General features: G+C 26.1%; 1 protein-coding gene across 1 annotated transcript; it reads left to right on the top strand.

The window, feature by feature from the left end:
- The first annotated feature begins 1298 nt into the window (after positions 1-1298).
- LOC119684355 (neurexin-3a-like) lies at positions 1299-11682 on the top strand. Its single transcript, XM_038098381.1, has 13 exons — positions 1299-2738; positions 5285-5418; positions 5494-5638; positions 5707-5763; positions 7956-8094; positions 8158-8307; positions 8373-8560; positions 8625-8783; positions 8857-9009; positions 9495-9611; positions 9676-10060; positions 10792-11162; positions 11222-11682. The coding sequence occupies exons 1-13, from the start codon at positions 2184-2186 to the stop codon at positions 11399-11401; spliced, it is 2733 nt and encodes a 910-aa protein (XP_037954309.1). The 5' UTR covers positions 1299-2183; the 3' UTR covers positions 11402-11682.
- Positions 11683-17096: the final 5414 nt, after the last annotated feature.

Below are 17096 nucleotides of genomic sequence, written 5' to 3'. Positions count from 1 at the left end.
AACTTTTATTTTAAAAAGCACTTTACTGTCAATTTCGATAACTAACGATATCGTTAGTCGATAACTGACTGCCTTGTAGCATCAAGGAAAGCAATATTGGCGCAGTAAAATGTTTGATTCTTGCGCAGTGCAGAGTTCGCAGAATTTTGACATTTAGAAATATTTTAAGTGTGAGGCATACAAACGTAAAATTTCATTAACAAAAAGATTTGCTGCACAATGTTGTGTAAAAAATTGAAAATAACTTTTTTTAAACAAAAAATTAACTTTGTGTTGTTTATAAGTGAAACTAATGCTTAAAAATAAAGTGAGAAAATAAAATTTAACTTAAAAAATAATTTGAAAAAATCGTTAAAAATATTTCAGTGTATTTGAATTTTCTTGAATGATTTTCATAATATTAATAACGTTAATTAACTTTAGAATCATTCTTAATTGCTAACCTTAATTAATTTAAAATAATTTTAATATTTCGATAATAAATCATTAATTTTAATTTTATGGCCCTTGTGCATGTAAAGGAATTTCTTTAGCTTATTTAGTCATTATGTATGCAAATGCTTGCGTGCGTGAATGCTGCTAGTATGTGTATGCGTGTGATTGTATGCATTCCATAACGTGATACTTATCGGCTGAGTGATGCAGGTTATGAACCTTTTTTTAAGGATGGGGTTGCGACTCCATCCGTTACTACAGCACGTGTGTTGGTATTTGTGTTTGTGGGTTGCTAATATTTTAAATATTCATAATGTACCAACACATACCTACACACGAATGTGTGCACATATTCACACGTTGCCATTTCAAATGGTAACGTTCAAAGCTTATTGAAGCGCTTTTTTAATTTGGTCTATAACTTAAAAAAGCTCTGCAGTAGTTATCCATTGGAAACTCTACGAAGGAATAGGGTAAAAATTGCAGTTCAGTTTCGTTGTGGATGCAGTGCGGATCGATATTAAAAAATAATAGAACTGTCGTGATGTGAAAATTTGTTGTGTGTGAAAATTTTAGTTAGAAATGTGTCCTTCAGTTTCAAAACATTTTAAATAAAATAATAGAAAATGTTAAACATTAATAATCATTTTTCAACATATAAAAAAGTTAAAAATAAAAACTTCATTTTAGTTTAGACTTGAAACCAGTAAATCCTTGAGTAAAATTAAATAAAACTATTTGGAAACTATTTAATAAATTTTAATTAACAAAAAAGTAATTAATGTGTAAAACAAGTGTAACTATTACTTGAAAAGAAAACTATTATGATTTATTTATTTCAAATACTTAAAAATAAAATTTTATTGCATATAATTGAGTTCGGCTGAAAATTTTTCAATTTTTAGTATGTACATGTACGTGAGCACCTTCATGGGTACTTTGGCATTGAAGTGGAAGGGGAGTCATAGAGCTTTCGTGCAAGCTCCCTCCACTAAGTTTCGTGCTGCATGCAAATAGAATAAACTAAGCAAAAGTGACATGTTACTGACGTTAAAAAATACTTAGCCTCGAGATAAACAAAAAAAAAACAAAATTCTAACAAAATTTATAAACTTTTGTTGAAAAATTAAATAATTTAAAAACTGAATTTAATTGTGAAAAATTATCGTTACTGCTTTTTGACCGTCCGTTAGCATACCAATGCACACACACACACACAAACACTCTCACAGAACACCTTAGCAATTTCTAACATCGCAACCAACTTCATTCCTTTAGACTTTTTGGTAAAGTTAAAAGCTCTTACATTTACAAAGGAAAGTTCAATGAAAGTTACACGCGCGGATAAATCCGTAAATATTTCATAGTAGTTGGATGTAGTATCCGGATAAGCAGCATATCTATACTGTAAAAAAAATAAATAAAAAAGAAAATAAATAATAAAATCAAAAGCTCCATCACTGGAAAGAGCACGTAAACTAACAAAAATTGAAAGAAACAAAAAAAAAGAAAACACATAAAAACAAAACATAAAAATAATGACGATGTGAATATTGAGCACATGTTTCAGTAAATACAAAAACAAAACAGTTCGCTTGCATATGTGCGCTTTATATTCAAAAAAAAAAAATCAAACAAAAAAGAAAATTCTGAACAAAATAAGAAATCGAAAATCGTACGAGCACGAGAAAAAGGTGCACATAAATATTTAATCATATGCATACTATGCACATCCGGTAAAATAAAAAATGGCAACCCGGTCACATAAATTACACGGTAACACGCGTGCAATAAATCTTACGAACGCTATGCAACAACAAATGCAAATGCACAAGAACAACAATGGACACAACAACAACAACAATGATAACAATAATTACAAAAAATCAAAGATAAAGCATTCAAGTTCACGCGCGACCACAGCAACAGCAACAACAACAACAACACGACAACAATGTTTTGAGTCTTTAAGTTCATATCATGTGCATGCAGTTGCCTTGATATTAGCGCTGACCTTAGCTCTAGCGCCCTCGTGTTGTGATGCCTTTCAGCTGGATGGTTCACAAAACTCTTTTGCCCAGTTCCGAAAGTGGTATACGGGTCTCAATGGTTCTTTGGAGCTTGAATTTAAGACTGAACAGCCAAATGGCTTGGTGCTGTACACAGACGATGGTGGCACTTATGACTTCTTCGAGCTGAAATTGGTAGAAGGAGCCCTACGCTTGCGATATAATCTCGGTGGTGGTGCTCAAATTATCACGGTTGGCAGAGAACTACACGATGGACATTGGCATAAAGTGCAGGTAATTGCATGTTGTGCATATTTAAATATTTATGAATAAATTACAGCTAACGACTGTACTGCCATATTTCAGATTAATGCAATGAAAAACAGAAAATAAAAAAATAATTTATAAATTTAAAATATTCTTGTTTGTCACAAAAGAAAATTAGTACTGCATAAATAATATTTTGTACAGTCACGCAGTTGTGATTTTAGAAAATCCTTCTACATCAGTTGCTAAAGCAATTAAGTGAGATTTGTATGTTTCAATGAAATATAATTTAAAAAGTAACTACTTAATGCACATTTCTAGCAAAAAAGCACTAAAACACGAAATTTATTATTTTTTATAACAAAAATTATAAATGCATAAACTTACATACTAGTTTATCAGCACTGGAACTAGTTGCAAGAAATACTAACGATTAGTTTGCCTATAATGTCCTCATAAATACTAAAATACAATAAAAGAAATATAAAAACATATATAAAATTAATGAAATTCCTTGCTAGTTTTACTAAAAAAAAACAACTATATATTATTAGAATATTAATATCATATAAGTAATATAATATAAGATTTAATCTGCATTCTTTAAGTTCTTGATATGTTTTTAATAACTGCAAATAATAGTTTTCTGTAATAAGTCAAAGTAGTTATTGAGTTAAGTAATATAAGTACTACATATTTTTTGTTCATAACTTCTAACTATACTTCATAGTTTTTAAAAAATCAATATTTAGCTGATTTCCTTCGTATTAAGAATCTATACCTGGCAAGCATTAATTCTAAAACCATTTTCGATCCTATGAAACATATTCAGAGAGCTTTTAGAATTATTCTTCTTCTCTGGTATACCGCAACTATCTCCATCTTTCCATCATTGAAATGAAACTGATCTATATTGAACTATTACCATGTTGTCAAAAATATTAATACAGTTCTTAAAATCATTAACAGTCCCTGATATTTCACAATTGTCTTTATCTGTCGATCGTTGAAATGAAACAGATGTGGAAATTCAATCAAATGATATCTTAACATACCATATGACAATAGTCTTAAACCTTATCTGGGCTGAATAAAAATTGTTTGTAAAGAGATTACATAAAAGATATGTATGATATGGATCATCATATAAGTCTTCCTTCTATTTTTGATAGCAACTGCTTGTGTCATATATACTTGCAGATTAAAAAGTTTCCACTATAGTCTCAACATAGAAACCTGTAAATTCCTGTACTATGGCAAGTTCAGTAATTCCTTCAGCTGTCAGCTTGGATCAGCACTTTCCATATTTAAGAGGCTTCACACTACGCTGTTTGAAATAAACTGCTTCTCTATAGAAGAAGAAAAAAATTTTCTATTTGGTTTAATTTGATAAGTTCCAAAATTTATAAAGTAGAATTTGAAACATTAAGATGGCCTTGACTTATTAAGTTTGACTTATATTACTAAATCAGTACATCTTTTCGTACGGATTAAAAAATATATAGATTATATAGTCATTTTTACTATGATTCAAATAACTTACCATTTTTATAATTCCTTTATTTAGTTTATAAATAGTGCATTGTTGTATAACTTCTATAACTTCGAGTATTTTGGTTGAGTATTAAGATCTAATTTATAATGTTCTTAGACACCTTCTAGTAATTTGTTAGAAAATTGATATAGTAAAACATTAATCTAAATTAAAGATTAAATAACAAACAATTAAAAAAGTATATCGTATGGTATCAAAAGAGATGTTTATGAATTCTTTTTAGAAACTATGTATGTGTGATCATATTAGTTAAATTTGTTGTTAGTATTGTAAAAAGAAAAAATTATAGACTAAAATTAAAAAAACTACTCCAACGATATTTACCGATATCTATAGAGTGCCAGTTTTTCCCAGTGTTGATCAAATCAGGCGTATCGAGATGTAAAAGTAAAGATGCTAGCTGTTACCAATTCCATTCAATCACATTTTAAACCGTAATTTAAAATATTTTAAAATTATAAAATTTTATTTTCAACTTCCTTATTTATCAGTAATAGTAAGAAGAATGATAACCTATAACTGAGATTTGCAAATAGTTTAGATATTAATTACTATTATTATTACTAACTGAATTCCTGAACTCTCGAATATACATAGAGCCTCCAAGATCTTTATGTTGTCAGAGCTTAGCAGATTTGACTTTAAGTATACCCAGCTATTTTCATCTCTTTGCCAATAGTTCTCCACCATGTTCATCGGAGAGTATATCTGCGTATATTACTTTCAGACTGTCGCAGTGTTTGAGTGACCCATTTCTATGTAATTTCCGAATTAGAAAAATTAAATATACATAGGTATGTGATAAATATTAATATCAACATAGAAATTCATTATATTTATAAAAAAAAATTTTCCAATTTATATTGTCTGACGGTCTTTTTACAACTAATTATATATTAATGTATTTATATATATACATATATATATAAATATTTAGACTAAATAACTTATAAAATTATATTTCCATTTTGATATTTAAAAAATTGTTAAAATTTTGTATTATGTCCTTTATTTTTAGGTACTTCGTAATGATGAACAAACCTCCTTAGCCGTAGATGGTGTCACACAAAGTCGAAGTACGAAGGGCAAAGAATTTCAATTTGGCAAATTTGCTACCAACTCAGATATTTACGTTGGCGGCATGCCAAACTGGTAAGTAAATGCAAACTGTGATTAACGATTTGACTGACTGCACATTTTGATATCATTATCCTTTAAATTTTAAAGGTACAGCACAAAGTTGGCACTCTTGGCACTGCCGAGTGTCATATTTGAGCCAAGATTTCGTGGCGCTATAAGAAATTTGGTCTACGCAGATCAGCCAGGCGGTTTGAATCGCAGGCAAGAAATGAAACAACCACGAGATATAAAGGTATTATCCGAATATCCTTCAACTGTGGAGAGTTAAAAATAACCAATTGTAATAAATTTTTAATTTAGTGTGGCGATGGACCGTGTGACCATGGGGAAAACAAACTCAATGAAAAAGTGTCGAGAGTATGTAGATATATACCTAATACATTTTTACAATATTTTTAATTGTTTTGAACAATAATATTGTTTGTGTTAATCATTTATTTTTATTTATTTGTTAAAATTCATATAGTTCAATAAATTTTCTTTTGATGTTCTATTAAAGGTACGTTACTGCATATATATTCTTTCCAACTAATTGAAAGAACTTCGTTCATTTTAATTTATTTATTTATTTAGTTACTTATTAATATATTTGTTTTTTTAATTATTTGTCAATTAATATATTGAATCGCATTAGTTACTTTTTTAGTTGTGTTACTATATTTATTAACTTTTTTTAATTAATTCTTTATTTTTTTCTTTCATTTATTTATGTATGCATATACGTGTAAATATTACTTGTTAATTAATAAATATAATTTTATAGTTACAGATTTTTTTTAATTATGTGATTAAATTTTATTTTCAATTTATTTAGATTGCTTTATTCACTTTTGTTTTTTATTTACATATTCAATCATTATTTGTTAATTAATAAATATAACTTTACAGTTAATTTTTTTTTAATTATGTTTTTCTTTTCTTTTTCTTTTTTTATTGATAAATAAAATATATTCATGTTATTGTTTATTCATTCATATTACTTTATTTATGTATTTTTTAATTATAAATTTCTGTATCTTCAATAATTTATTTATGTTACTTGTTTAATAATACAAATTACTTATTATAAACAAATTAATTTAAATTAAATTTTGTTTGTACTTAATTTTTTTTTCAATTAATTTAGAAAGCTTGATACATTTTTATTATTTATCTTTTTAAAACTTTATTTTTTGTTCTATATTAATTAATAAATTTATATAGATATTTATTTTTTGTAGTTATATTACAATTTAAAATTTTATATTAATTTAAAATTTTTATTTTCTATATTAATTTATATATTTATATAGTTATTTATTTTGTTTAGTTGTATCACAACATTTATTTATTTTTTTCAATTGGTTTATATAGTTTTATTCATTATTCATATTTAATAATTTATTTATTTTATTTGTTTATAAATTAATATTACTTGTAGTAATGTATTTTTTTAGTTATACTACTTAATTTTTTTAATTAATTTCTATAAATTGTATATATAATATAACAATTTAGATATGTTTTAAGTGATATGTGATATTAGTGATATATAGTGATAACACTTATTTACTATTTAAATTGATATATATAACTTTATTGTTATTGTCATCTTTTAAAAACTTTATTTTTGTTCTATAATAATTAATAAATTTATATAGATATTTATTTTTTGTAGTTATATTACAATTTAAAATTTTATATTAATTTAAAATTTTTATTTTCTATATTAATTTATATATTTATATAGTTATTTATTTTGTTTAGTTGTATCACAACATTTATTTATTTTTTTCAATTGGTTTATATAGTTTTATTCATTATTCATATTTAATAATTTATTTATTTTATTTGTTTATAAATTAATATTACTTGTAGTAATGTATTTTTTTAGTTATACTACTTAATTTTTTTAATTAATTTCTATAAATTGTATATATAATATAACAATTTAGATATGTTTTAAGTGATATGTGATATTAGTGATATATAGTGATAACACTTATTTACTATTTAAATTGATATATATAACTTTATTGTTATTTTTATTCTTTAACTATTTATTTAAATATATGTTGTTTATGTTTTAAATAGTAATTAAGATATAGTTGTCTTTATATATTTACTTCATTTAATTTATCAAAGTAATATTCTTCATTACTTAATTATTTATTTATTAATTTAATAAATAAGTTACCTTATATTTTATTTATTACAAGTATGTTGTCATTTATTATCTATATATTATTTATTTATTTTTATTAAATAATATTATTAATTCATATTTAAATTTTATTCAGTTTATTTTGTCTCATCAAATATAGTTTATTATATTACTCTTATATAAAATAATTTATTTGATAATATTAGTTCTTCGCTTATTTGTTTTTTTTATTTATTTAATTATTCCAATTAATATATTTATTTCATTTATACATTTTTTAATTTTGATGAGATATTTATTTTATATGTTTATAGTTTTTCTTATTTATTTTTAAATAATTTTATTAATTTTTCTAAACTTTTTTTAGTTAGGGACATAAATTTAATATTTTAAATTATTTTTTTAGGGTCCCAGAGGTAGTAATACCACAGATGCTTGTGAACGTCATGACCCTTGTCAACATGGTGGCATATGCATATCAACCGATTCCGGCCCTATATGTGAATGTAGAAATTTGGAGTATGATGGTCAATATTGTGAAAAAGGTTTAAGAATTAAAATAATCAGTACTTATATGTATTAAATCAAACGCATATGTATAATTACAGAAAAGGCACCATCTGAAGCTACATTTCGCGGTACACAGTTCCTTTCATATGATCTTGGTCAAACTGGCGCTGAACCCATTGTTAGTGCACAAGATGCTATAACGCTATACTTTAGGACTAGACAACCAAATGGTCTATTATTTTATACAGGCAAGATCAATTATGTTATGTTTATCAATTTTTTAGTTAAAAATATAATATTAATGAATATTCAGGTCATGGTACAGACTATCTAAATTTGGCACTACGCGATGGTGGAGTATCGCTTACAATGGGCTTAGCCAATGGCAAACAAGAAATGCATATAAAACCATCAAAAGTACGCTTTGATGATCATCAATGGCATAAAGTAACGGTACATCGTAGAATACAGGAGATATCATCCATAACTAGTTTCTGTCGTGTAAGCGGGGATAAATATATAAATTCTGTAAAAATGTTTCTTATAATAATATATGTGATTTTAGTTGGTAACCGTAGTAGATGACGTTTATACAGATCATTCTCATATAGCCGGCAAATTTACAATGCTCTCATCTTCAAGAGTTTATGTGGGCGGTGCGGTCAATCCGAGAGCATTACTGGGAGCACGAGTCCATAATAACTTTGTGGGTTGTTTACGTAAAGTAAGTGCAAATGTTATAGTTTTAGTTTTTATATAAAAATAGAATTTATTATATAAAATTATTTTTTATTAAGGTTGAATTCTCTGCGGATACGCTGTTACTTAATCTAATCGATTTAGCTAAAAGTGGTTCGAAATTAATACAAGTGGCTGGTAATGTCGAATATCAATGTCCAATCGGTGATCCACAAGATCCAGTCACATTCACAACCAGGGAATCTCATTTAGTAAGTCTATTTAACTTATTATTCAATTTTATTTTTTATTTTTTATATTATGTTTATATATTATTTATAATTAAATGTTTTAATGACCAAAAGAAATTTTTTTATAGTTCCCCAATGATGACTATAGATTATAGTCGAAATATTGAACAATAAAAATCACATAAAACTATATAATAAATTTTTTTTTTTTAAAAAATATCTATATTTAATAACTGACCAATTAGCCCGTGAATTAATTATTTTTAAAAAATAATATATTATTTATATATACGTTAATTTTTATATATCATATTTATATTATTTTTTGAAATTATATTTTTTTTGCATTAATTAAAAAGTATATTTAAATATTATTAATACCGTATTATTGTATTAAAAAGAATATAATAATAATATTTTTGCTTTTCAAAACAAAACTATTTGTATTTTTTATGTATATTTAAGTTGTTATTAAAGATTCACCTTTTTATTTATTTTATATAAAGGTTCTACCACCTTGGGAAACTGGAAAGCAGAGTTCTATATCCTTTAAATTCCGAACAAAAGAACCAAATGGTTTGATAATCATGGCCACTGGCTCGAAACAACCCAGAGCTAAAAACGTGAGTCATAAATATATTATTATCCATTTACAAAATATAATTCAAAAAATGTTGTTTTTCATAGGCTGTACTTTTTGCTATTGAATTGTTAAACGGACACATATATATACATCTGGACTTGGGTTCTGGTGCAGCTAAAGTACGCGCTTCACGTCGACGTGTAGATGATGGCGATTGGCATGATTTAATACTCAGACGCAATGGTCGCGATGCCAAAGTTAGTGTTGATGGTGTGTGGAATGATTTCCGTACACCAGGTGATGGCACTATACTCGAATTGGATGGCCATATGTATGTAGGTGGTACAGGTCCAGCTTATAACAGTGTAGCTTGGCCATCAGCAATTTGGACTGCAACTTTAAGACAAGGATTTGTTGGTTGTTTAAGAGATTTAGTGCTAAGTGGTAAAGCTATTGATATTGCAGCTTTCGCACGTTTACAGGATTCTGGTAAGTCTTTCCTGAATTTTTTTAGTTTCCATTCTTTTATATGTGATGAATCAGAAAGAAAATTTTTTCTTAATAACAGCAAAAGTTTAGGGCAACGATAGTAAACCCTTTTAAAAACTCGTGGACCTATTAAAATTAGTTTGTTTTGTTTTTTTGGCTATCGAATATTAAAAAAGATGATTTGTTTAATTATGTTTGAGTAAAAAAATAAAAGCTTTGCATTCAAACCGTTTCACTTCGGTATGATTTTATTAAGTTGGAGCTCTCTGACATTAATGTCTGTCGTTTTTTAAATATATATCTAGAGCTCGAAGTACATTATTAGTGAATAACCAGCTCTTGACAGACAAATACTTCACTACTTAGGTGGCATTGTTATGGCTTCATATAAAATATGAAACAAACCCATAACAGTGCTAAAATCAAAAACTGAACCTAATATACAGGGGTAAGGGTTTTGCAGATCTAACTACAATAGATCTGATAATGTCGCAGTTCTTTCCGGACTTTTATAAATAATAATAAAAGTGTCTCACATCTACCACTTTCCCCATCATTCTTTTTGAGTACATATATCCACTGGATTTGTTATGTGAAACACAATAACACCTGTGCTATAGAAATTTTAATAACCATCCTATATTTGTCATCGCTGATCTATAGGAGTTTTTAACCTAAATGTTTATTAAACATTTAGATATAAAATATAAAATTTTTTAAATTTTTTCAAGCTTCCGTTAAACCATCGTGTCATGTTCAAGCAAATGTTTGCACCGGAAATCCATGTCTAAACGGTGGTACCTGCATTGAAGGTTGGAATCGACCAATATGCGATTGCTCAGCCACACTTTATGGTGGCCCAACGTGTGGACGTGAATCAGCGACTTTGGCTTTCAATGGTAGTCAGCATATGACAGCTTGGCTAGGCAACGGACAGGGCACCAAGACCCAGACAGAGGAATTAATTTTACGATTCAAGACATCGCGTCCATCAGGTTTACTTTTATTAACAAGCGCTGAATCAAATTCACCAGATCGTCTAGAGATTGCACTAGTTGCTGGACGTATACGTGCCAGTGTACGGCTAAGTGATCGAGAAAAGGTAAAGTAACGTTTACATGAATGCTTTTGTGAACAAATATGCTAACGCCTATCTTATAGAACCTTCTCGCTGGCCAATCAGTATTGAATGATAATAACTGGCACACAATACGCTTCTCGCGTAGGGCATCAAATCTACGGCTACAAGTTGACGGGGCTCCCCCTGTCAGGGGTATGTTATGTATGTATCAACAGCACTTCTATTGCCCTACTACGTGTCGTGCCGTGTCGTTTTTTTAAACTTACAAAAAAAAAAGAACATAAAACCAAAATAATTGCAAGAAAAATACTCATTTTATAGTAATTTTAACCGATTTCTTAGAAGCATCTGTAAATCGGGCTTTGTTTCGCTTTGTGATGTCCGTATGTTCAAGTATAAAAGACTCAGTGTAAATAATACCAAACCAATTAAGTTTGAGAAGATTATTTTGTAAGGATAACAAATATTTCATGACTAGGCTTCTAGGATATTAGCATACATAAACTTGAATATATGTTTCATATAAGAATGCATTTCTCATCAAAAGTGCAGTCATTTTGTTTGATTAAATGAATCATTTTGAAACGAAATTAATGAATGATTTAAGTGTTTTGCTTTTGAGTTTGAATCGAATTCATTTTAATTATGTTTTTGAAAAACTAAGTAGCGTGAAGTTTAAAAATTTTATACTAAATTGGTTAGTTATGACTTTCTAAATACCACCACACCCCGCCAACCCACCACCACTCATTCATTATTTGTTGGTGCATTAATCCACTTGGTTTTGTTTTATGAAAACTCATTAACCTTTTTTTGTACTTGTACTTCCTCTTAACGTTTGTTTCGTCTTGTACTATAAAAATCAATCAATCAATCCAAAACTCTCATACATATTAATTCAGCAAATGTATTTCAGATACTTTATTTCATTCCAAATTTATTTCTGTATATTTTGTATATGGTTTGTTTCCCCTACAAAAAAAAAAAAACTAAAAACATAAATATATTTTCTTTTTTACTTTGTAAGATTAAACTTTAAAAATCTTGATGTTGTGTTTTGATTTGCGTCAACTTTTTTTAATTAAAAAATAAAAATAAGAAAATCTATTATTAAGTCGTCAGCTTCGTACTTAAGAAGTTTCGAACTTACACTTGTAAAAGTTACTATTTGTATTCATGTTTTTGTACACAAATATTTAATAATTTTTAATTTTTAATAAATTTTTTTGATTTTAGCAAAATAAATATATAATATTTTTTAATATATTTTTTATATATTTCTTTGAATATATTTTTATATATATTTTTATATATTTTTAAATATTTTTCATTATTTTTATATATTTTTTATATATTTTATTATATAGTTTTTATATACACCGTTTTAAATTTTTTTTATGTATTTTGTACATATGTATATTTTTATATATTTTTTTACATATATTTTTGTATATATTTTTACATATTTTTAAATATTTTTATATATTTTATTATATAGTTTTTATATATTTTCTATACATTTCTTTTTATTTTTTTTATGTATTTTGTAATATATTTTTTATTTATATTTTTATGTATGTCCTAATGTATTTTTTATGCATTATTTTAAATAATTTTTTTAAAAAGTTTTTTATACTTTTTTATATATAGTTCTGGTATATTTTTTTTTAATTTTTTTATATATATTTTTTATAAATTATTTATGCAGTTTTTATATATATTTTCAAATATTTCTTTTGGTAGTTTTTATTTTTTTTTTTCATGTTATTTTAAATATTTTTTTATATATATTTTCATAAAAGTTTTTTATATTTTTTTATATATATTTTTAACATATGTGCTATATTTTTTTTTTATATATTTTTTACTTATTAAAATATTGTTGGTGAAAATAACATTATTATTTAAATGCTATCTACCATGAAAAGTTGTTTATATATTTATAAGCAGTAACTATTTTAACGGTAATATCATGGAAAATACTCCTAAGTTGAACCATAAAATCACCGTTCTAGTCTAAGATAACCCATTTAACCTGTTTTAAGCATCGTTGACCCTTAACTGGCCTATAAGACGACAAAGACTTAGATAGGTCTGCCGCAACAAACTCATGTCAGCGTTGAAGGAAAAGACACCGAAATATCTATTGTGTAACTGTCTAAAATTGTCTAGCTTCAGGATTTAGCTTATGGGTGTCCTATTTTTTAACTCATTCTACCATATATATATTGAACATATAAATCGGCCAAATATTTCTAACTTCGTCAATGCGTTTGAGTGGCTTTGTAATGCTAGACCAACTCGAAGAATATGAAATAAAAAAATCTTTTTTAGGTAATTGAGTGAGGAGAAGTCAAACATCCTACCACTTCGTGTATCTTTTTTCTTAAAGTAAATGAAATTAAAAGATCTTGTAGTAGTTCCTTACTCATATTAATTGCTTTTAGCTTTTAATTCAATTGACATTATAGAAATTTATTTCCACTAAAATCAATAATGGTATATTAAGTAAATAGTAATTTATTTTTAAATGAAAAAAATTATTTACAAAATGTCATATGCCTTATAAGAAGTATCCGCCGTTTTTATATCTAGTTGGTGTTGTTACTCATATATATGGCAACACTAATCCGGTTACATCATATTTCAAGTTCCATATATGGGTATATATACCCATCGTTAGGCAATTGTGGCTACATAATTTTTGGACTGCAAGTGAAAGAACTTTGAACCGGTCTATTTGAAAATATTGAAACGCGCTTTTAAAGCAAACTAGTTAATACTTATGATATCACTTACGTTGTTCACTTTTATTAAAATTTTAATCTTAATTTAAAAACAAGTTAATTTTTAAAATAAAATTTTAATCTTATTTACATATTTTTGAAAAAACACCTAAAAGACCAATTATAACTTTTTATTTCAAAATATATATCTTAAAAAAATTAATTATAAATATGTTAGAAGTCAAAAGTATATTTTTACTTATAATAAAATTACAAAAGTCACTTTAGATTTTTTTTAATTTTTTACTTAATTTTAGTAATTAATAAAAGCCAGCAAACACTGTAGTAGTATCTTAAGCCAATAGAACACAATTTGAAAAGATTCTCAATGCTTCGTAAAGTTCAGTCTTCACCCTGTGTAGTTTCAATTCTTACTTGGAGTTAAGTTTTTGGTAGATAGCTATTTTTTTTTTTAATTTATGTAATATTAATATTATCTTTTTTTTTGTTTTTTAGTTTGACTTAACTTTTTTCAGAATTTTTTTATTGAATTTATTTTTTATATTATTGTAAATAAGTAAATATATTTTTTTACTGTATTTACAGGCATAAAAATAAGGAGTTTTCTAAGTTGTAAAGTGTTTTTGATATTTGCATATATAAAAATATATGTATATAAATTATATATTTTAATATGAAACTTAATTTATAATTTCAAGACAATTTGCAGTATATAATACCTTTTTCTTATATAAGAAAAAACATTCTGATATTTTCAAAAATTTAGCAAACAAATTAATAAAAATATAAATCAAAGGGGAAATTAATATTATTTAACAAATGTTTGCTATTATTCCTTAACGGGATTTTTATTCAAAATCCTTTACTATACAATTTCGGTTCATTAGTTAAGAAAAAAAAAAGCAATCAATATATAAATTAATTCTTTTCTAATTTGTTTCTAGGCCACACATAGACAATAGACAATATGCGAAGTAATTTCGAACAATTTTGTGAATAAATAAATTATTAACTTAATTGTCTTATAAAGAAAAAATCGACACGCAAGAACGGTGTATACATTTTTTTGCTTAACCCATACATAATTAACCAATGATTAATTAAATGGCAGCAAAGAAATGTTGGAAACGCCAGGGCTGTAATTTTGCACCATTAAATATTTAGTTTGTGTTAAGTAAAGTATGTAAATTGAAAACTAATACTAATAACAAAAATTAAACAAACAAAAAACAAAAAAAATTAAAAATTAAAAAATATATAAAACCAACTTATGTGTAGATTATGTGTAAGTGTACGTATTTAATCCAATATAAGGTAATTTCCCCACCACCAATCGTTACAAATGTCCAAGGCAACTTTTCCATTTAAGTACTTTTTTGCACAAATACACACACCAGTTTGAAGGAAAGTTGCAAGACACTTGCTCGATTATTTTTCTTACAAACTTTGGACATTTGGAGCACTTTTCCGTTTTGTTGACATATGAAAAAAAAATAGAAAAAAAAAATACATTAACATAAATTGAATATTCAAAATACAATTTTATTTCTTGGGCATTGAACTCACCTAAAAAGTTTTGCATGTGCACAAAATTCTTAATGCATGTTTCATATATACTAGAAACGTATATACAAGCTAACTGTGTTTTATATAATACAATCTGCATATATATATATATAGTCGTATATATACTATAATTCATTTAAATTGGCACACATATGGAGTGGTACTCTTATGTTTGCCTTGTGATAAGAAATTTGTACGCTTACCATGTCATCGCCATTATCATCATCATAACCATCATTTCGCTACTATAATAACCAGTCTACTTAGTCTTTTCAAATGCATCAACTGAGCCTGTAAACACAAACGTTTTTTTTTTGTTCAACTTTCAATTACTGTTAAACTTCTGTTAAATATTTTTATTTTATTTTTTATAATTTTACTTTTACTACTTTTATACTTTACCATTAAGTAGAATTTATGCTACTCTGCTGCACATTTATTTTAAATATTCAGTAGTTTCCTACTTTTTTTGTGGTAAACTTTTTGAGTGTAAATTGGGTTTCTGTGTAAAGTTGTTTAATTGTGGTGGTAGTAAAATTTCAAAGAGTATGGAAAAGGATTTATATGCTTAGGCAGAAAAGTAGGTGACCAACTGGCATATTTTTGAATAATCTTTTTTTTTAACATTTATTTCAATTAATTATTATTCATTATATTTTAAACTTAATTTAATGCACTTTTCAAACTTAATTGCAGTGGTTTGTTATTATAACTTAGCGCACTTATCAGAAACAAAAAAAAAAAAAATATAACACAAATAACTATATAAGCTAGAAATTTTTTTGAGTTTTTTTTAATAATATAAATTCTAGTTACTGAAGAGTATATAAGAAAATTATTTGTTACTGCCGTTTATTTTAAAACAAAAAGAAAATAAACTTATTTCTATGATATAAATGTGATAAAAGTAATATAGTGAAACCGAATAGAATATATAAAATGTTGTCTTATAGAAACTTTACACGTAATCAACATTAGGTTAGGTTACTCCGACCGTTCGACGCACTTACACCATGAGGTCTATTGTAATACCGTCAAGAATTTGATACCTGTCACTATAACCATTTAGTACTAGTCACAAAGTCATAGACACGAGCTAGGCAAATCGAATTTAGCTCTCCTAATGAATTAAAAAAGTGCGACCCTAAGTAGGAGAGTCTATGTCTTGAGGAAGTAAAACACTGTAACTGAAAGTAATTAATATTAACATGACAATGAAATCAAGAAGAATTATCATATTAACTGAGATGCAGAGTGATAAATAAAAGTGTACCCGATAAAGTCTAAGTTACTATTCTAAAAACAATGTATCCAAACAAACTGAAAAGAAATTATATACTATGAACACTTCAATCAATATCAGCTTTAAACAGCTTAGACTGTTTTAAGCTAAAAATGGAATTATATACAATGAACACTTCAATCAATATCCTGGAAACAATTTATCTAAATGTCTTAAGTCGATTAAAATTGAAATGGAATTAATTCGATAACAAAATTTAGTAGTCAATGTTCCGACAATAGTTTATCCAAGTATCTTAAGTTGGTTAAAATTGAAATTGAATTATATCCGATAAAAACTTCTATCAATAGTCTGAATTTATTTTATCCAAGTAGCTTAATTAGGTTAAATGCAGTCAAT

Source organism: Teleopsis dalmanni, chromosome 2, assembly GCF_002237135.1.
Source record: "Teleopsis dalmanni isolate 2A chromosome 2, ASM223713v2, whole genome shotgun sequence".
In the NCBI taxonomy this organism is placed as follows: Eukaryota; Metazoa; Arthropoda; class Insecta; order Diptera; family Diopsidae; genus Teleopsis; species Teleopsis dalmanni.
The sequence above is the reverse complement of the archived record's forward strand: the minus strand, read 5'-3'. Positions and strand labels throughout refer to the sequence as shown.